Source organism: Elgaria multicarinata, chromosome 11 (genome assembly GCF_023053635.1).
Source record: "Elgaria multicarinata webbii isolate HBS135686 ecotype San Diego chromosome 11, rElgMul1.1.pri, whole genome shotgun sequence".
NCBI lineage: Eukaryota > Metazoa > Chordata > Lepidosauria > Squamata > Anguidae > Elgaria > Elgaria multicarinata.
Genome location: NC_086181.1, coordinates 43,787,729 through 43,808,893, shown reverse-complemented (window position 1 = coordinate 43,808,893; position 21,165 = coordinate 43,787,729). Strand labels below are relative to the sequence as shown.

The window sequence follows — 21,165 nt, the reverse complement described above, 5'->3', positions numbered from 1 at the left end:
AACTTTTTTTGTTCCAGCAGGCTTTTGGAAATACTCTGGACCTGTGTTAATGTATTGGGGTTTTTTCACCCATTGTTATAACTTTTTAAAAAAATATATATATTATTATTTTTATTTTACCGTGGGTTTCATTCTATTTTGACTTTTGTAAATTTATATTTATATGTTTTAGTTGTATATGTTTTAATCTTGTAAACCGCCTTGAGTCCCAGTACTGGGGAAAAGGCAGGATATAAATAATAATAATAAAAAATTAATAATAATAACAACAACAACAACAACAACGTGACGAATCTGCTCTGGTTGCCAGTCAGAACTCTAAAGGAGTTCTGACTAGTTCTGACCGAAATCCAGAGCGGATTCAACACCCCACTGGCATAAGAACATCAGAAGAGCCCTGATGCTGGATCAGACCAAGGGTCCATCTAGTCCAGCACTCTGTTCACACAGTGGCCAACCAGCCATTGGCCAGGGATGAACAAGCAGGACATGGTGCAACAGCACCCTCCCGTCCATGTTCCCCAGCAACTGGTGCACACAGGCCTATTGCCTCGAATACTGGAGATAGCACACAACCATCAGGGCTAGCAGCCATTGATAGCCTTTGCCTCCAGGAATCTATCCAACCCCCTTTGAAAGCCATCCAAATTGGTGGCCATCACTACATCTTGTGGTAATGAGTTCCATAATTTAACCATGTGCTGTGTGAAGAAGTCCTTCCTTTTATTTGTCCTGGATCTCCCACCAATCAGTTTCATGGGATGACCCCGGGTTCTAGTATTTTGAGAAAGGGAGAAAAATGTCTCCCTATCCACACCAGAGCCACCAGCCTCCACTACTCTTTCGAGAGGTCATCTCACAACCGAGGTGCCACCATGAAAAGTCTGTCCTCTTATGGCCACTGACCTCACTTTATTCGGCGGGGGGTGGGGGTGGAAAAAGTCCTCTAAGGAAATATGGAGTAAATGTACAGAGCAGATGCACAAACTCCTAGAGCATTAACCATGACCTTCCACGGAGGTTTCGTTATAAATTAACAGCAATGGTATGAAGCAACGTAGGGTAATTCCTATAAAGACTGCTGAAGAAAAAGCAAATTCCATGTTGGGGATCCTTAGGAAATAGATCAGAAATAAAAATTGCCAATATGCAACATAAATCCTTGGTGTAATCACGCTTGGGGTACCGTGTGCAGTTCTGGCCATCACACCACTGTTTTATACTGTTGTTTTTATATTTTTGATGGTTTTAAATTTTGTATACTTTTTTTAAATGTTCACCGTTTTTAACTTTTGTAAACCACCCAGAGAGCTTCGGCTATGGGGTGGTTATATAAATTTAATAAATAAATAAATAAATAAATAAATAAATAAATAAATAGTGCAGAAAGAGGCAGCAAAAATGACTAAGAGGCTGGAACAACTACCCTACAAGGAAAGATGAGGACATCTGGGACTGTTTAGCGTATAAAAAAAGTAAAGTAAAGTGGACATGATAGTGGTGTATAAAATTATGCACGATGTGGAGAAAGTGGATAAGGAAATCTCTCTCTCTCTCTCTCTCTCTCTCTCTCACTCATAATAGTAGAGCCCAGTGTGCTCATCCCACGAAGGTGATTGTTGGAAGATTCAGGACAGATAAAAGGAAGGACTTCTTCACACAGCACATAGTTAAAGTAGGGAGTTTACTACCACAAGATATTGTAGGAATCTCGCACACCGATGTAAGAGGCAGAGGTGATGATGGTAAAATCACACTTTATTAGAACATACAGAGAGTTTATATAGCCATTCTCGTACCCTTTCAATTCCCCCCTCCTCTTTGGCTGAGTCAACATCCATGGTCCTGTTTGTGTGCGGAATCAACTTTCCTTATCACCTGTGTGTGCCAAGCTAGCTTTCTTATCATGTTTGTTCCTGGGTTAAGCTGGAAGTCAAACAGGACGCACTGCTCTTAGACAACAGACAATAGGGAGATAGAGAGGTTGCGACAGCCAACCCTTGATCCAAAGACAGTTTGCTGTCTGAAGAATTCCAGGCTGCTGTGTCATCCTGCAGGTATAGTGATGGCTGCCAACTTGGATGACTTTAAAAGGGGATTAGACAGGGTGACCATAAGGAAAGGAGGACAGGGCTTCTAAGTTCTTTAACAGTTGTACTGAAAAGGGAAATACACACTGGCTGAGTTCGGACGACATGCTAATCAGCGGTTGTTTCCCATTCTGTTCCTATTACACACACGCACACAGTTGATTTTTATTTATTTATTTGTTTATTTATTTATTGCATTTATATCCTGCCTTTTTTCCTCCAAGGAACCCAAGGCGGCATCCATAATCCTCCTCCTCTCCATTTTATCCTCACAACAACAACAACCCTGTGAGGTAGGTTGGGCTGAGAGTCTGGGACTGGCCCAAAGTCACCCGGTGGGTTTCCATGGCCAAGTGGTGACTAGAACCCGGATCTCCTGACTCCCAGTCCAACACTCTAGCCACTACACCACACTGGCTCTGTCGTCTGAACTCAACCACTTTCTGGAGTGCTCCAATCAAGACAATAATAATAATAATAATAATAATAATAATAATAATAATAATGTATTTCTTTGATTGTAAGATGCCATTGATTGTAAGACGCACACTAATTTCAGTACCACCAACAGAGGGGAAAAAAACCTAAGACGCACCCGCGATTCTAAGACGCACCCCTTTTTTTAGAGATGTTTATATGGGGGGAAAAGTGTGTCTTGGAATCGAAGAAACAGGGTAATAATAATAATAATAATAATAGTAATAATAATGTGCACATGCTCATGAAATGTGCTGTGCACACCTATGCTGGGGGATGATGGGAGTTGTAGGAGGGTTTTTTTCTGGGAATTGTAGGGATTAGGTTTCAACACCCTGGATAGCGACCTGGCTGGTTCTCAGGGCAGGATTAAGGCCAGCTGATGCCCTAAACACAGTCCCATAACGGTGCCCCCTCAGCCCTTCCATTGTTTAGCCAGCAAGACATTAAGGTCACAGCTAGACCTAAGGTTTATCCTGGGATCATCCAGGGTTCACCCCTGCCTGAGCACTGTGTGTCACCTAGATGAACAGGTTTGACCCCTGGACGATCCAGGGATAAACCTTAGGCCTAGCTATGGCCTAAACTGGGCATATTTAGCCTGGAGAAGAGAAGATTGAGGGGAGACATGACAGCACTCTTCAAATACTTAAAAGGTTGTCACACAGAGGAGGTCCAGGATCTCTTCTGGATCCTCCCAGAGTGCAGGACATGGAATAACGGGCTCAAGTTAAAGGAAGCCAGACTCCAGCTGGACATCAGGAAAAACTTCCTGACTGTTAGAGCAGTACGACAATGGAACCAGTGACCTAGGGAGGTTGTGGGCTCTCCCACACTAGATGCTTTCAAGAGGCAGCTGGACAACCACCTGTCAGGGATGCTTTAGCGTGGATTCCTGCATTGAGCAGGGGGTTGGACTCGATGGCCTTGTAGGCCCCTTCCAACTCTGCTATTCTATGATTCTATGACTCTAAGGCTCCATAAGTGCTGAAGACGAAATAAGACATTAAAAACTACGTTTCCTTCAAGGCCACCCCCCACGCCAGAACACACAACTATATTAAATATCAACTGTTTTTTTATTATATTTATTTTACACTAAATAGCAGCAAACAATACTTATAAGCCAATTACTTACTTATAACTAGGGCAACAGGAACCCCCCCACACAAATTTTCAATTTTCATAAAACTGTTACAAGGGGGGAAATTTAATAAAACTGTTCTAAAACTGTTATAAGGGGAAAATGCAAAAAATATATCTTAGATGGCTACAACTATGGTACCGTTACTCTGTGGCGCCCCCCCCCTTGCCTTGGTGTAGCTTAAAGGTGAATCCAGGGGGCTGCTGGTTCTGATTGAAACCCAGAATGGATTCACAGCCCCGCCGGAATCGGAGCCACCAGCCTCCCTGGCGCCGTCCCAGACGGGCTCCCCGCGCGCCTGCCGCCAGGGGGCGGTAGCGCGCCTTCCCGGTCCACTCCGCCCCTGAACTCCACAGCTCCCCCCCTTCGCCGCTCCGCTTCGACTTTGCTTCCTGTTTTCTCTCCCCACGGTGGAGTGGAGATCCGAAAGAAGTGAGACGTCTTGGGGTTGTGGGGTGTCCCGTGTTGCAAAGAAGTCAATGCATGGCAAGGAGAGGGAGGGGAGGGGAGAGGGAGGGGAGAGGGCAGATCAATCCCTGGGATTAAGCTGGGGAATTGCAAAGCAATGCAATGCAATGCAATGCAATGGCTTCTTGCCATGCAAAGTTGTTGGCTGACAGGAGCCCACGGGGAGAGCGGCCAGGAATGGCGCCGTTTTGGCAAGCAGCGTTGGCCTGACCCGTGACCATTGTCCTGACCGGTGATCTTTGTCCCGATCTCTGAATTCAAGGCATTCCTGGACCCAGGGGACAGAATCCAGCGGAGGCGTGACCACTGGACTAGCATGTTGAGAGCCTTGGCCAGCACTTTCCCGCACTCCAAGCAAGCCGCCAGCCGCCTCATCCGGATGAACAGCACCGGTGCCACGGCGCGGGGGACCCTCGCCGACAAGGTGGCCTTGGTGACCGCCTCCACCGAGGGGTAAGAGCTGCTCCGGTGTCCTCCAGCGAGCCCGTTGCCGGGGGTGCTCAACCTTCTCCGGTCTTTAGGGCTGCCTCTTGCAGGTGCTGGGGGTGCTAGGCGAGGAAGGAGCACTCTGCACTTTCTCAGGGGCACTCTTGCCTTTACTGTGGCTTCCGCAGGATACAGAAGCTGAGTGGCGGCATTGCGGAAAAGACAGGTTTCGGAGGGATGTGTGTGTGTAAATCTTCAGCTCACGCTAAGCCCCCTGGGATAAGTTTTAAGAAGAGCCAGGAGACATCTCTTTCAGCTTGGCTCAAGAGACGCGCTTTTTTTGTTCCTCAATTGGCGCCCCGTCGAGTTTCGGCTGAGAGTTCAGATTTTAAGAGCCCTCCAAAGTATCAGATTAAATGTCTTAATGTGTTCTTTGTGAATTTTATCCTGATCTGCCTTGTACTTTGGGGGATAAGCAAGCTTAGCGTTTTTAACGTGCATTTGTGGCGTTCGGAGCGTTTTACCCACCCCGTTTTACCCACCCCATTTTAGGGATCTTAATGACAACTTTTTGAAGACGACCACTTCTGGTCCCCATGTAGCAGACAGGAAGTCAAAATGGCCTTCTTGAGACCACTAGGAAGAGTCAGCGATTCTTTAGGTCACTAGTTTTTGTCAACCTCATTTTCTTGATTTGTCAAGAAAATGAGAAAAAGAAACAACATTTCAGCAACATCTTGGAAAATGGTGGAAAGAGTACTCCGACAATTAAAATAATGTATTCTTTGAACCCCTTGACCCTGAAAACCTGTAATTTGATACAAAACGCAAGATGTTTAATTCTGTGGTTGATGAAAACTAGTGACCTAAAGAAACTTGTCCGCCATTTTGAAATAGCACCTCTAATAGTTTTGCGCAGGAATCCGAATGTCTACCCAAGTTATTATGTAAATCCAATATCTAAAGATCACATATCAGCCGAGAAAATCTCTGTATCACAAAAATTTTACGGGGGTGTAATGTGGGGACAGGATTAACTGGTTCAAGGATTAACTGGTCCAAGGACGCTGTGTAGACATTGTGTTGATGCATACCAGGTTTCAGTGGGAGGCAGAATTATGCCCTTAAGGCAGCCTTCCTCAACCTGGGGCGCTCCAGATGTGTTGGACTACAACTCCCAGAATGCCCCAGCCAGCTGGCTGGGGCATTCTGGGAGATGCAGGCCAACACATCTGGAGCGTCCCAGGTTGAGGAAGGCTGCCTTAAGGGCACAACCCTGTGCCTGTTTAGACAGGAGAAAGTTGGACGTTGTAGGACTTACTTCTGTCTAAACTTGTATAGGGTTGTATCTTACCTGGCCGTAGGCCCTGTTGAATGTAATGGGATTTACTTCTGAGTAAACATGACTAGGCACGCTCAGTTGGCTGTAACATTATGCCCGCTTGCAAAAACTATATCTAATAAATAAGGATAGGGTGGGGAAATCCTAACATAGCCGAGATAAAGCTACCAATTCTCTGTCCTTCTGGCAAAAGCTCTGGGTCATGCCCTGGTCCTGTCTCTCAGCGTCCTTGGTCCAAAAGGCAGGCAGCTGGGTTGATCCAGATTAGGGTGACCATATGGAAAGGAGGGCAAGGCTCCTGTATCTTCAACAGTTGCATAGAAAAGGGGATTTCAACAGGGCAGGATCTACACTACTACTTTATAATGGTTTATAACAGCATTGACAACTGTTGGAGCCCATGACACATTCCATATACCGTTTTCAAACCATGTTCAAAGTGTTATAAGCTGCTTGGTGTAGATCTGGCCTATGTATCATTTGTATGCCTTCAGCACCTGGTGAAATGCCCTCTCCATCACAACAGTGAAAGCTGCAGGAGCCCTGCCCCCTTTTGTATCTGAACACTCTCGTATAGCTCCTGCAGCTTTCACTGTTGTGATGGAGAGGAAATTTCACCAGGTGCTGCATGTATACAAACGATACCTGCTGAAATCCCCTTTTCTACGCAACTGTTAAAGATACAGGAGCCCAGTCCTCTTTTCCATGTGGTCACCCTAAATGGCTCACCCATAAACTCTCAGAAGCAAATTGCTGTTTTAGAAGGACTTGCTAGAAATCTTAATAGTGAGCTGTTTCGACCCCTCTTCATCACAACAGTTAAAGCTGCAGGAGTACAGCTAGAGTGACCAGATGCAAAAGAGGGCAGGGCTCCTGCAGCTTTCACTGTTGTGATGAAGAGGGAATTTCACCGGGTGCTGTATACAAATAACACCTGCTGAAATTCCCTTTTCGATACAACTGTTAAAGATACAGGAGCCCTGTCCTCCTTTTCCTATGGCCACCCTAATCCAGATCAACAAACCGATTCTAGCAGTTTTACATCTCAGGTGGCCACGCCCCTTCCCCCCCATCCACCAGTGGTGATTTGGTGGCTTCTCAGCTTTTGTGCACTCCCCCCCACACCATTCTAAAAGACTGAAACGCCTCTCCTAAGGTTTAGTTATTGGCAGTAAGAGCTTTAAAATAAAATATGCTGGTAGGTTTGGTATTTTGGTCCCGCCCATCTGTCTTTGACTCCGCCCACCACTGCAGTGCACCCCCTGGGAATTTCTCCAAAATGGAATCCGGCCCTCGGGATGAGAGAGGTTCACACCTCTGTCCTGGGAAATTGTTTCCCTACCTTGTTTTCTTAGAACGTCTCTCCATGACTGCCTCTCCTTGTTTCTTGCTAGAATTGGCTTCGCCATTGCCCAGCGTCTGGCCCAGGACGGCGCGCATGTGGTGGTGAGCAGTCGAAAACAAGCCAACGTGGACCGGGCTGTGGCCGAGCTCCGAGCGAAGGATCTGAGCGTGTCGGGGTTGGTGTGCCATGTGGGGAAGGCCGAAGACAGGCAGCATCTCATCGATACGGTGAGAAGCGGCTTCGTTGGGGGAGACAAAATGGTGTCTTTGGTCCATTGGAAGAGCGTGAGAATGAGGGTTCCCCCAGGGTTCCACAGACGCTTTGCAGAAGTTCCCCCTTGGGAAGGTCAGTCATGGCAGACAACTTTCTCTGAAAGAGACCCGTCTCTCCGTTCATCTTCTCCGAAGTGCAGTTGGCATTCTAGAACATCCCCCAGAATCCTCTGCAGTGGGCAGGACTTCAGGGGGGGCAGCAATGTTCCAGCCTCACAGAAGTGGCCCTACAGGAGAACTTTCCGGTGGATGGCACCTGGTGTTAATTAGCTCGGATGGCAACAAGGGAGAGGGCCTTTTCAGTGGTGGCCCCCAATTATAGAACAATCTCCCCAACAAGGCTCGCCTGGCATCAACATTGTTATCTTTTCTCTTCTCCCAGCATTTAACAATATCTGCTGAGTTTTTTTCTTAACTTGACTCCTGAATAGTTGTTTTTAAATGAATATTGTCTGTTTTTATGGTTTTTATGGTTTTTAATTTTGTATATTTGTTTTTAACGTTCAGTATTTTTAACCTTTGTAAACCGCCCAGAGAGCTTCGGCTATGGGGCGGTATATAAATGTAAATAATAATAATAATAATAATAATAATAATAATAATAATAATGGAAATTCGGGGCAGCACATGGATTTTCCACCTCAGGCGCCAACATCTCTTGGGCCATTCCTGAGGGAGTGCCTCCCTTTCCTGCCCCTCTCCCCTACAAGTGAAGTTGTGCTCATGTTAGGTTGTCCCAGAATCCTCCTCTGCCCCAGTTTCAGGAGAAGTGGCAGCTCTCCTTTCTGCGATCGGTGGATGCACTCTGGGAATGCGTCTTCAACTCTGTTCCCACTCGCTGTTGAGTGGGAGTAGGGCCTTGAAATTCCCCTTTTCAAAGGCGTCTTAACAGAAGCATGCGAGGGGTAAAGTTCACCGTTTCTGTGAACCCTGCCTGTAACAGGAGGAGCAGAGGCAGGGAACTGGGTCCTAGAATTCCCGGGTTGTATCCTAAACTTGACAAAGTGAGGGGAAAAGAATGAGAAAGTTGACCTCATTTTCCCAGTACTGGGAAACGTGAGTCTCGTTTCTTCCCATTTTTCGGAATGTTTCATCCCTTGTTTTCTGCCTCATGCCAAGAAACACTCTTTTTCTTTCAAAATTAGGAATAGAAATTGTGCAGTATTGGGTGGAGCCAGTCTCTCTGTTCCAGAAACCTGGATTAAAATATTTTTTTGTCAGACCCGTATTTCAGCTCCAGCCTACGATCGCTCCCTCGGAGTCAAAATGACCATTACGATGCGGGCAGCACACCGACTTTAAATCTGTGTCTTGTAGAACTGAAATACTTCTGAAGTGGAGAGAGCTGAGTGTTCTTTCTTGGGCTGCCTTTTTAAACAAAAAGATTTCCTTCTTATGAATATATATTTTTAAATTCTGGCCTCTTTTACTCTAGGCCCTTGAGCGCCACGGAGGAATTGATATCTTGGTATCCAATGCAGCCGTGAACCCCTTTTTCGGCAGTACTCTTGATGCTACTGAAGACGTCTGGGACAAAGTAAGAGGATGGCCAAGTTGAGAGGGACAGTTTCAAAAAAAGGACTGTGATGAAGAGGGAATGGCTGTGTTTGGTGATCGGAATAGGATGAGTTGTTGAAGGGTAGGGTTGCCAACTTATCAGGTGGGGGGAATCTAATCTGGCCAGCCCTGCTTCGCAAACTGATGTTAAAAGAGCAGAGGCTGATTAAAAAGTTGGCAACCCTAGAGAAGGGAAATAGGTACCGGATCCTTTTAACTGGGGATGCTGTGGGCGGGATTGAAGGTGTGACCTTCGGCTTGCAAAGCGGGGGCTGTACCGCTGAGCTGGGACTCTACCGTTTAGCTGGACTGGGAACGCTGCTGCAACTACCCGCGATACAGAAATTAGATTACGATCAGCGTGGCCTGGAGGGGCGTTTTTGTGGGGGCCACCCTCCACAATCCCACGCTTTAATGATCCACCGGGGAGGCCGGCTTGCTTTGCTCAGCCCTTCAGTTCCGTGAGCGTTTTTTCCCTCTTTTCAGATCCTGGATATCAACGTCAAAGCCACGGCCCTGCTGATCAAACTGGTTGTACCTCACATGGCGAAGAGGGGGTGAGTGGCAGGAAGCGTGTCCTCAGGAGGGATGGGCTGCACCTGTGCGTGTGTTTCGCCGCAGTGCTGAAACACTTGTCCGCGTTTTCATCCCCTCTCTGTTAGCCCACGATACGGTTCTCCTCACAAACCGCTCCCCCCGCCCATTCCTGACTCTGTGTCAACCCCTGCACATCCAATTCAAGTTTCTAGTCCTCATCCTGAAACTCTCCACTTCTCTGGCCCTTGGTGCATCTCCACCTATCCAGCTGAACAAACTGGAGCGTGTTCAGAGGAGGGCAACCAGGATGATCAGGGGTCTGGAAGCAAAGCCCTATGAAGAGAGACTGAAAGAACTGGGCATGTTTAGCCTGGAGAAGAGGAGATGGAGGGGAGACATGAGAGCACTCTTCAAATACTTAATAGGTTGTCTCACAGAAAAGGGCCAGGATCTCTTCTCGATCCTCCCAGAGTGCAGGACATGGAATAATGGACTCAAGTTAAAGGAAGCCAGATTCCAGCTGGACATCAGGAAAAACTTCCTGACTGCTAGAGCAGTACGACAATGGAATCAGTAACCTAGGGAGGTTGTGGGCTCTCCCACACTAGAGGCCTTCAAGAGGCAGCTGGACAACCATCTGTCAGGGATGCTTTAGGGTGGATTCCTGCATTGAGCAGGGGGTTGGACTTGATGGCCTTGTAGGCCCCTTCCAACTCTGCTATTCTATGACTCTATGATTCCCTTCTAACCCCAGTGAGAGCATGAAAAACAAAAGGCCTCAATTATTATAAAGCGCCAGGAATTGTGCAAGAGGTTGGCTTTTTAATAAAAGAGGTAGGTCCTGAGGCCTGGCCTCTTGGCAGTGACATTTTGGAGAGTCAGAGGGCAAGAGAACTGTCACGAGGAGCCCTCTGTGGCCCCTTCCCCACCTAGTCGTTTGGATCAGTCCGCCCCACCACAGCTAAGCTTGACCCTTGCCCGTCTTGGCTAATTCAATACAGTAGAGGGGGATTGATTGGGTGGGTCCAGGGGGTGGTAAATGCCTCCTTCTGTCAGGGAGTGGTACCTGCTTCCTTGAAAGAGGCTGTAGTGGACCCTCTCCTGAAGAGGACCTCCCTGGACCCAGGGGTATGTGAGAACTACCCCCCCCCCATATCCCCTTTTGGGCCAAGGTGCTTGAGCGTGAGGTGACCGGGCAACTTCAGGCGTTCTTGCAAGAAACGGATTATCCAGACCCATTTCAGTCTGGTTTCAGGGCCCTGAAATAGCCTTGGTGGCTCTGACCGACGACCTACTCCGGGTGAAAGACAGGGGCAGTGCTACCCTGTTGATCTTCCTGGATCTCTCGGCGGCTTTTGATACCATTGATCATAGTATCTTACTGGGCCAGCTCTGTGAGATGAAAGTAGGAGGCACTGTGTTACAGTAGTTCCGCTCCTCCTTGCAGGGCTGATTTCAGAGAGTGGTATTGGGGGATTCCTGTTCCATCCCATGGCTACTGATCTGGGGTGCTACAGGGCTCTATTCTATCCCCCATGCTGTTCAACATCTATATTAAAGCACTGGGAGAGGTCATTAGGGGTTTGGGGATTGGGTGTCATCATAGAATCCTAGAATAGCAGAGTTGGAAGGGGCCTACAAGGCCATCGAGTCCAACCCCCTGCTCAGTGCAGGAATCCACCCTAAAGCATACCTGACAGATGGTTGTCCAGCTGCCTCTTGAAGGCCTCTAGTGTGGGAGAAGAGCCCACAACCTCCCTAGGTAGGTTATGAGATACTCAGCTCTGTTTTACCTTGTCGTCAGAGTCAGCTGGGGTGGTGAAGGTGCTGGACTAGTGCCTGGAGGCTGTAATGGGCTGGATGAGGGCTAATAAACTGAAGCGGAATCCTGGTAAGATGAAATCTCTGTGGATTGATGATTCCCAAGTCTGGGAAATGGGTAAACGAGCTGTTCTGGATGCGGTTACACTCCCTCTGAAGGAGCAGGTGCGTAGCTTGGGAGTACTCCTAGATCCATCCTTGTCGCTAGAGGCCGAGGTGGACTCCGTGGCCCAGAGTACTTAGGGTCAGCTTCGGCTGATCTGTCATCTACGGACTTTCCTGGACAGGGACAACCTAGCCACAGTGGTCCATGCTCTGGTAACGTCCCAATTAGACTACTGTAATGCACTTCACATGGGGCTGCCCTTGAAGACGACTCGGAAGTTGCAGCTGGTGCAAAATGCAGCAATCAGACTGCTCAACGGAACATCTTATAAAGGCCATATATATAACACCGATCTTAAAAGAATTGCATTTGCTGCCTATACGCCTCTGGTTGGAATTCAAGGTGTTGGCAATGACTTTCAGAGCTCTGAACAGCTTGGGACCTCGATAGTTGAGGGAGCGCCTCTCCTTATATATGCCTGCCCAAGATTTGAGATCTGTTGGAGGAGCCCTTCTCCGCATCCCACCAACGCAAGATATACATTATTGTGGGCCGTGGGAGAGGACCTTCTCTGTGGTGGCCCCCCGGCTGTGGAATGCCCTCCCTTTGGAGGCCTGACTGGCGCCGACACTGGCTTCATTTTGGCGCCAAGTAAAAACATGGCTTTTTAACAAAGCCTTCGAGGGCTAAATTCTGCATGGTTACACATAGTTTTAATTGATTTTAATTGTTTTATTGCTTTTTTAAAAAAAAAATGCCACAGGTTTTAATTCGTTAACGATTTAATACATTTTTACCCGTGTAAATTATTTATGTTTATATCGTTCTGATTTTATTTGTACGCCGCCCTGAGATCCCAGTGATAATAGGACAGGATACAAATTCTTTAATAAATAAATAAATAAATAAATAAATAGTCCTCATGGCCCAGAACCTGGTCTGAGCCCATCTTGGGAGGTGACAGCCTCTGACATCCCCTGGGCTCAAAGGACAGTGCCAAGCTTTCATCTTCTGAGGTGGTATTTTGCACCGACGTTTGTATTATTTATTTATTTATTACATTTATATCACGCCTTTTTTCCTCCAAGGAACCCAAGGCGGCGTCCATAATCAAAATCCTCTCCATGTTATCCTCACAACAACAACCCTGTGAGGCGGGTTGGGCTGAGAGTCTGTGACTGGCCCAAAGTCACCCAGTGGGTTTCCATGGCCGAGTGGGGACTAGAAACCGGATCTCTCGACTCCCAGTCCGACACCTTAGCCACTACACCGCACCGGCTCTCACACTGGTATTTTTCCGTGTGGATCGAAGCGGCTCACGACGACCCTGCGAGGTAGTTCAGGAGGAGACGTGGTGATTGTCCCGCGCTCGCTCGATGAGCTTCGTGACTGAGTGGTGGTTGAACTTGAGGCACGTTGACCTAAGGCGGCCTTCGCCAACCGGTCGTCCTCCAGACATATCGGACTGCGTAGCTGGAGGGAGGGGCAAGATGAGGCAGGCTGACTTACAAGGACAGCTTTGTTTTTCGCTGGAACCCCAAGATGCCCCAGTAAACCAACTCCGTCTCTCTTTCTGTCTCTCTTTCCTTTCCACTGCCCTCTTTCTTTCAGAGGCGGCTCCATCGTTATCGTCTCGTCCATCGCTGCGTATTCCCCGTTTCCGGTGAGTCAGCCTCAGGCTTCTCCTCTGATCCCGCGTTTCCCCTTTTTGAGACTAGGGCCTCATCTACACCAAGCAGGATATTGAACTATGGAAGCGGTATATAAAAGGCAGGAGCCGCACCAGGCAGGATGTAGTGATATGAAAGCGGCATATGGTATGTGTCAGTGGGCCCCAACAGTTGTCAGTGCACTTCGATATTATTTCTTCCTGTATAATATTGCCAGGATTCGACCATTTTTGACTGTCTCTTCTGCCAAGACTCTCGTTCACGCACTGGTTATCTCTCGGTTGGACTACTGCAACCTTCTTCTCTCTGGTCTTCCCTCGTCTCACATCAGTCCACTGGTCTCTGTCCACCACTCTGCCGCTAAGATCATCTTCTTGGCCCGCCGCTCTGACCATGTCACTCCACTTCTGAAATCTCTTCATTGGCTTCCAATTCACTCCAGAATCCAATATAAACTTCTCCTGTTGACCTTCAAAGCTTTTCACGGTCTAGCTCCTGCCTATCTCTCCGCTCTCATCTCACACTACTGCCCCGCTCATGCTCTCCGCTCCTCTGATGCCATGCTTCTCGCCTGCCCAAGAGTCTCTACTTCCCTTACTCGGCTTCGTCCTTTTTCTTCTGCTGCCCCTTACACCTGGAACGCTCTTCCAGAACACTTGAGAACAACAAACTCAATCACAGCTTTTAAAACTCAGCTAAAAACTTTTCTTTTCCCTATAGCTTTTAAATATTGAGTTTGTTCTGACTCTATACTGTTAGCTTCACCCTACCCGATGCCTGTTTACACTTCCCTGTGCCTGTTTGCATTCTCCTTCCCTCCTTATTGTTTACTACAACTTTATTAGATTGTAAGCCTATGCGGCAGGGTCTTGCTATTTACTGTGTAATCTGTACAGCACCATGTACATTGATGGTGCTATATAAATAAATTATTATTATTATTATTATTTATTTATTTATTTATTTATTTATATAGCACCATCAATGTACATGGTGCTGTACAGAGTAAAACAATAAATAGCAAGACCCTGCCGCATAGGCTTACATTCTAATGAAGTCATAATAAAACAATAAGGAGGGGAAGAGAATGCACCAAACAGGCAGTATAAGAGTCAGAACAAAATCAAGTTTTAAAAGCTTTAGGGAAAAGAAAATAAGCTATAAAGCAGTCGTGTGGCTCCTGCCTTTTATATACTGCTTTCATAGTGGAATATCCTGCCTGGTGTAGATGAGGCCTAGAAGTTCCCCGGCTGCTCCTGAGAATGCTGAAGAAACCTACAAAAGATGGGTGGTCCATAGGGTGACCCTATGAAAAGGAGGACAGGGCTCCTGTATCTTTAACAGTTGCATAGAAAAGGGAATTTCAGCCGGTGTCATTTGTATGCATGTCGCACCTGTGAAATTTCCTCTTCATCACAACAGTTAAAGCTGCAGGAGCTATACTGTGGCTATACTGTTACCAGATTTAAAAGAGGGCAGGGCACCTGCAGCTTTAACTGTTGTGATGAAGAGGGAATTTCACCAGGTTCTCCATATATACAAATGACACCTGCTGAAATTCCCTTTGCAATACAACTGTTAAAGATACAGGAGCCCGGTCCTCTTTTTCATAGGGTCACCCTATGGGTGGCAGAGGTGGTGTGAGGAGGACAGACCCTGTTGAAGTCCCTAAAATGATATATATTTTTGGGGAAAAGTGGATTGGATAGAGGGAAAGGTCCCCGTTCCCCCCGAATTCATCTGGAAAGTTGGGAAAGGCTGATCAAAGCCCGTCTTCTTCTTCCTGTCTCCGCTAGGGCTTGGGACCCTATAACGTCAGCAAGACGGCTCTTCTGGGCCTCACCCGCACCCTGGCAACCGAACTGGCCCCCAGCAATGTCCGCATCAACAATCTGGCGCCCGGCCTGATCCGCACCAAGTTCAGCTCAGTGGTGAGTATCAGAGGACGGGAAGGAGGAGCAGAGAGTAGCATCGCCTCCTTCATCAATCTGCTCAGCCTTTGAGACCCACTGAGAGAGGCTCTTTTGCGCACCCTGCCTTTATTGGGGCACAAGACGGGGCCTTCTCTGTGGTGGTTCCCGGCCTATGGAACTCCCTCCCTAAGAGGTCCGACCCACTTAGGGTAACTGTACGGAAAGTAGGACAGGGCTCCTGTCTCTTTAACAGTTGTATAGAAAAGGGTATTTCAGCAGGTGTCATTTGTATGCATGCAGCACCTGGTGAAATTCCCTCTGCATCACAACAGTGGAAGCTGCAGGAGCCCTGCCCTCTTTTGTAGCTGGTCAAAAGGGCAGGGCTCCTGCAGCTTGAATGGTTGTGACGAAGAGGGGATTTATTTATTTTTATTTATTTATTACATTTCTATACCGCCCAATAGCCGAAGCTCTCTGGGCGGTTCACAAAAATTAAAAACATTCAAAGTATAAAACAACAGTATAAAACCATAATATAAAATACAATATAAAAGCTCACCCAGATAAAAGCAGCAGCAATGCAAAATTACAAATTTAAAACACCAAGTTAAAATTTATTTATAGACTGTTAAAATGCGGGGAGAATAAAAAGGTCTAACCTGGCGTCTAAAAGCATATAATGTAGGTGCCAAGCGAACCTCCTTAGGGAACTCATTCCACAGCCAGGGTGCCACAGCAGAGAAGGCCCTCCTCCTGGTAGCCACCTGCCTCACTTCCTTTGGCAGGGGCTCGCGGAGAAGGACCCCTGAGGATGACCTTAGGGTCCGGGCAGGTATGTATGGGAGGAGGCGTTCCTTCAGATAGCCTAGCCCCAAGCTGTTTAGGGCTTTAAATGTTAATACCAGCACTTTGAATCGGGCCCGGATCTGGACTGGCAGCCAATGAAGCTGGAAAAGGACTGGCGTGATGTGGTCTCATCTAGGTGCTGCGTGCATAACAATGACACTTGCTGAAATTCTCTTTTCAATACAACGGTTAAAGATACAGGAGCCCTGTCCTCCTTTCCATAGAGTCACCCTAGACCTACTTCCTCCCTGTTCTCTCTTTGCTTCCTCCTTACAACATTTTTACTCCAGCTGACTGCTGCCCTTTTCCCTCCTTGTTTTTATGTGGATTGTTTTATCCGCTGCCCTGTCTGCTTTGTTCGGTTTTAAGAGCAAATTCTCTGGGGCGGTTTAGGACCTATCTGAGAGAGAAGAAGTACGCCAGTCGTCAGAAGCAGCTAAAGACCGTAGGTTGGATCCAGACTCACGTAGTTGCACTTGCGTGCTGTTGACTTCAGTGGGAAGCCAGCCATGACTCATGTATCCCATTGATTTCAGTGGGTCTTAAGTTCAACTTGTCTGAGCAACAAAAAGAAAAAAGGTTTTTCCCAGTGCCAAAAATATATCGACCTTGGCGCCAGGCAAGTCTGTATGGAGAGAGAACTTCACAAGTTGGGTGCCATGACCGAGGAGGCCATCTCCACAGTAGCCGTCCACTTTACATCAGAAAGGAGGGTTAGGGTTAGGGGAGCGCAGTCTACAATCACCCTGATATGGGGGGGATCGATGTTCCTTCAGGTATCAAGTTCCCATATTATCACTGGTTATTTATTGGGTTTTTTTCCAGTTGTTAAGCCACTTTGAGGAGCTTGCTCTTGATAGAAATATGGGGCCTGTTCAGACAACACGCTAAGCCTTGGTTAGGCCGCTCACCCTGTCGCAGCAAGTGGTTAGTGAGTGTGTTTATCCCACGGTTATGTTGCCACCATGGTTCGGAACGGTTCACACGACACTCTTAAGTCATGGTTCACGTAACAAACTAAGCCGTCATGTTTAGCTCAAAACGCTTTAACCATCCTGGTTTAGCGGGTTGTCTGAACAGGGCCCATGGAGTTGTGGGTCTCTAACAGCTCCAGATAAACAAAGCAGGCAGACTAATGGGCGTCTTTTACTTCTCCAGCTCTGGCAGGACAAAGCCATGGAGGACAAGTTGATGGAGACCATGAGGATTCAGAGGTAACCTCTCTAGGCATCCTACCCTTCCAATAAACTGGCGGTCAACAGCTAGAGATCTCTAGGCCCGCTGCAGACCACAAACAGACCCTGGGAGGACTGTACCATGCGAGAAGTGGTACAGTTGAATGGGCTGCCGGACACTGAAGAGTCCCTCATCCACCATTTGCTGCAAAGGGAATGTCACTGGGAGGGACCCTGTGCGGCTCATTCTTCCCAGCTTTTGCTTCTGTGGACATCTTTTCTGTGTCATTGTAGCACAGGGGGACAGAAGCTTCTGCTCCCTGGGCCAAATTTGGCCTGCTTGGGGTCCCAATCCTGCTTTCTGGTGCTCCCCAGAAGGCTGGGATTGTTTAGCTTGGAATAAAGGAGGCGAAGGGGAGACATGATGGAGCGGTACAAAATTATGCATGGTGGGGAGAATGTGGACAGGGAGACATTTTTCTCCCTCTCTCAAAAGTACTAGAACCCAACGGGGTCATTCTGCCATGAAGCTGATGGGTGGGAGATCCAGGACAAATAAAAGGAAGTCCTTCTTCACACAGCGCAGAGTTAAATTATGGAACTCGCTACCACAAGATGTAGTGATGGCCACCCATCTTCCTGGAGGAGAAGGCTATCAGTGGCTACTAGCCCTGAGGGTTGTGTGCTACCTCCAGTATTCGAGGCAATAAGCCTGTGTGCACCAGTTGCTGGGGAACATGGGCAGGAGGGTGCTGTTGCATGGTGTCCTGCTTGTGGGACCCTGGTCGACAGCTGGTTGGCCCCTGTGTGAACAGAGTGCTGGACTAGATGGACCCTCGGTCTGACCCAGCATCAGGGCTCTTCTTATGTTCCATTGGTCAAACCCAATCATCGACGGTTTGGTTGCTTCCTAAGTTTTTGCGTGGCTTTCCCCCTGTTTTAAAAGGTTGAAACGCCTCTCTTAGGGCATAGTTACTGGCGGAAGACTTTGAAGCGAAAATGGTTCTGGACTCCTGTTTCAGCAGAATGGGGCCAGAAGGGGCTACGTCTCACTGCCATGATGTGTGCTTTGCACGTGAAAGGTCACTGGTCCCAGTTATGACACAACCCCAAGCATGTTTACTCGGAGGTAAATCCCACAAGCTGTAGTATCGGACATACCTATCGGCTGCCTGTCGGGGCCATGCCCTCGTGGAATGGTGTGCACCCTAGAGAAGATACATAAATATTTTGAAACATCGGATTACCAGAAATTATTAAGAGCCGTGCCCTTTGGCATCTTTGGCCTAAATGAAGTCATAGGATTTTGATATAGGAAAACAGGAGGGAGACAAGGAATAGCTCAGAGTAAAACACGCGTGGGCAGAAAGTAGATTTCCAGATGCTCTGAACTTCAACTCCCAGCGTTCCTCACTACTACCCAGGCCGGCAGGGGCTTCTGGGAATTGAAGTCTAAAATATCTGGAGATTTACCTTACGCCATCCCTGGCCTAAAACGTGTTATGGAAAGGCCGCTTGGGAGAGTGATCTTTTTTAAAGGCCCATTTGAAAACCTGCACTGAAGGAGCCAAGCGACATCCATTTAGCCACCACCAAGAAGGCCCTGTTGCTCGTGACTGCTGGAAATAAATCGATCTTGCCAGGGTGCACATGAGTGGGACCGCCAAAGCTACTCTGAAGGTATCAGCTGAGTCGTGTGGATGAAGGAAGACCTTTAGATAACCTGGTCTCTCAGTGGGATTTACTGTCAAGTCAACATGCATGGGGTTGTACCTTTAGCTCTCTCACAAGCAAACATTCATGGTTCCGGACATGTTAGGGGAAGAGACTGTGAAAGAGAGGCCTTCACTTCTGAATGCCAAAGTATTTCCACATCTCGGCTGCTTCCACTTGCTGAGTCTTTGCCCTTTGGTCAAAGGACTCCAGGGCATACACCCAGAACTTAACGCACCTAGAAGCTAAGTCAGAAATGCTTACAAAATTGTCCCCATCAAAATTTCTCCCCGGATTTCAGGATCCTTAAGGCCCTGATCTTGTTTGCAGACCAGGGCAGATGGGTTAGCAATCCATGGTTCTTCTGTTTTTGATTTCCGGACTCCATCCAGCCCAGTGCGCACGCGCATTTTGCCACAGGGTGATTCAGTGGAGGCTTTTATAGTGCGTCGTCCTGCCTCCAAACGGGATTTTGTGGAGGGTCCACGCACTGTTGTATCCCCGTGTTGTCCCACAACCGCTTTTGTCATTCCTTTCACCGCAATAACTAACGAAACAGAATGAGGGACGTCCAGGTATCTCTGGACTGAGGCTAGTGAGTTGTCAGCTCCAACCGACCTCAGTTACTTTGGGTTGAACAGCACATTCTCCAAGTCTGGATTTGGGTTTGTTCACCCACGGACCTGAGTATCTCACTGGGGGAAATCATACACACACACACACACACACACTGGCCTGGTTCAGACAACACGCTAAACCATGCTGCTTAACCACAAAATGGTTAAGGGAATGCGTTGCATTCCCTTAACCATTTTCTGGTTAAGCAGCATGGTTTAGCGTGTTGTCTGAACCAAGCCAGTGTTGATATTAGCTATTTAGTCACCTTTTCTTCTGTTCCCTCCTTAGCATTTCCTGTTCTCCACATCCTGGGTGTGGCTCCTCCCACTTCCTTGCTCTCCCTCTGACTTCCCTCATACCTCTCTGGGGTCTTTCCTGCCTCTAAGCTTCCCTTTCTTCTTTCTTTTCTGTAATCTGCTCCCACTGTAGGTTGCATTAGCGCGGAACAACAACCCAGGATTCCGGGGAATCCTGCCTTACCATGAACAAGTGGCCGCATACAGCCCGTTGGCTTCTGCTTGGCTCCCACTAGCAGAAGTGGCCAATCAAACGAGAAATGGTTTGTTCTGCATGTCATCTGAACCTCGGATCCTGGTTTGTTGCTCCCAAACAAGCCAAGATTCATAAACCAAGATCAAACCCTGGTTCACAATTCTCGCTTGTAATGGTGCAACCGGCCAGGATCCCGGGGTAGCACGACATGCTAAACAAAGTCTTTGGTCCGCTTGTGCTAGCAGGAGGAACCAGTGCATAGCTTGTTCAAGGTAAGTTAGGATTCCCAGAATCCTAGCTTTAAGTTCTATGCAGACGCAGCCCTTGGGTCCCTCTGAAGTATCTCCTTGACTCTGCCCGCTAAACCGACCTCTCCCCTTTTCCCCCTTCAGGCTCGGTGTCCCGTCTGACTGTTCTGGAATAGTTTCCTTCCTGTGTTCCCCGGATGCCAGCTATATCACCGGAGAGACCATGGTGGTCGCAGGAGGCTCTCCATCCCGTCTCTGATGGGGGTCTACCCTGCCTTCTTGCCTGACTATATGGATGGACAGAGGGATTGTGGCTGAATGCCCTCCCCTACCCCAGGGACACGACAGAGGGACATTGGTGCGGAAGGGTATCATAGTGACCAACAGACATCTGTGTAGTTTGCTGAGATGCTTGGTTTGGGTATGGGGTGTGGCTCCCCTGAGAAGAGGTGATGGGGCAAGACGGAGAGGTCCCTCCAAGAAGATATAAAGGGGTCGGGCAGAGGGGAATACGTGTGCGTCAGGCTGAATTTCAGTGACCCCTTTACACACCAAGAGAATATGCATGCCTTCCAGGTCCATTGGGAAGAGCTCGGCTCGTGGGGTTCTTCTTTCAATGGGGGCAGAGCCAAACCCATCAAATTGTTAGCTGGCTACTTGCTGCTGGTAGAGGGGGGAGCTTTGGGGAAGGGGGAATAGGGCATTAATTGGATAGCGAGGGGAGCAATTGGGGGTGAGGTTATGGATTTTTCCACGGAAAAACAGGTGCCGAAAGTTTTTTGGGGGTGCAGGTGCGCCTGCAGTAATAGCATCTCTATGTCATTTCTCAGTGCCTTCTAATTTGGACGAAAATAAAGGTGTGTCTCTGACTGAAAGCTTATTTATTTATTTTATTTATTTATTAC

General features: G+C 47.8%; 1 protein-coding gene across 2 annotated transcripts in view; it reads left to right on the top strand.

Annotated features, from left to right (window-relative positions):
* LOC134406446 (dehydrogenase/reductase SDR family member 4-like) overlaps positions 1 to 21,135 on the top strand; it is a 104,675-nt gene extending 83,540 nt beyond the window's left edge. The window contains exons 1-9 of one of the 2 annotated variants that reach the window (XM_063137877.1): positions 4,068 to 4,143; positions 4,442 to 4,632; positions 7,342 to 7,519; positions 9,000 to 9,101; positions 9,608 to 9,678; positions 13,197 to 13,248; positions 15,052 to 15,186; positions 17,173 to 17,228; positions 20,405 to 21,135. In XM_063137877.1, coding sequence (XP_062993947.1) covers positions 4,496 to 4,632; positions 7,342 to 7,519; positions 9,000 to 9,101; positions 9,608 to 9,678; positions 13,197 to 13,248; positions 15,052 to 15,186; positions 17,173 to 17,228; positions 20,405 to 20,519 — 846 coding nt within the window. In that variant the 5' untranslated portion in view covers positions 4,068 to 4,143; positions 4,442 to 4,495 and the 3' untranslated portion in view covers positions 20,520 to 21,135. Of the gene's footprint in view, positions 1 to 4,067; positions 4,144 to 4,441; positions 4,633 to 7,341; positions 7,520 to 8,999; positions 9,102 to 9,607; positions 9,679 to 13,196; positions 13,249 to 15,051; positions 15,187 to 17,172; positions 17,229 to 20,404 lie in introns of those variants that run through there. The other variant, XM_063137878.1, reaches the window with a different exon arrangement.
* Positions 21,136 to 21,165: the final 30 nt, after the last annotated feature.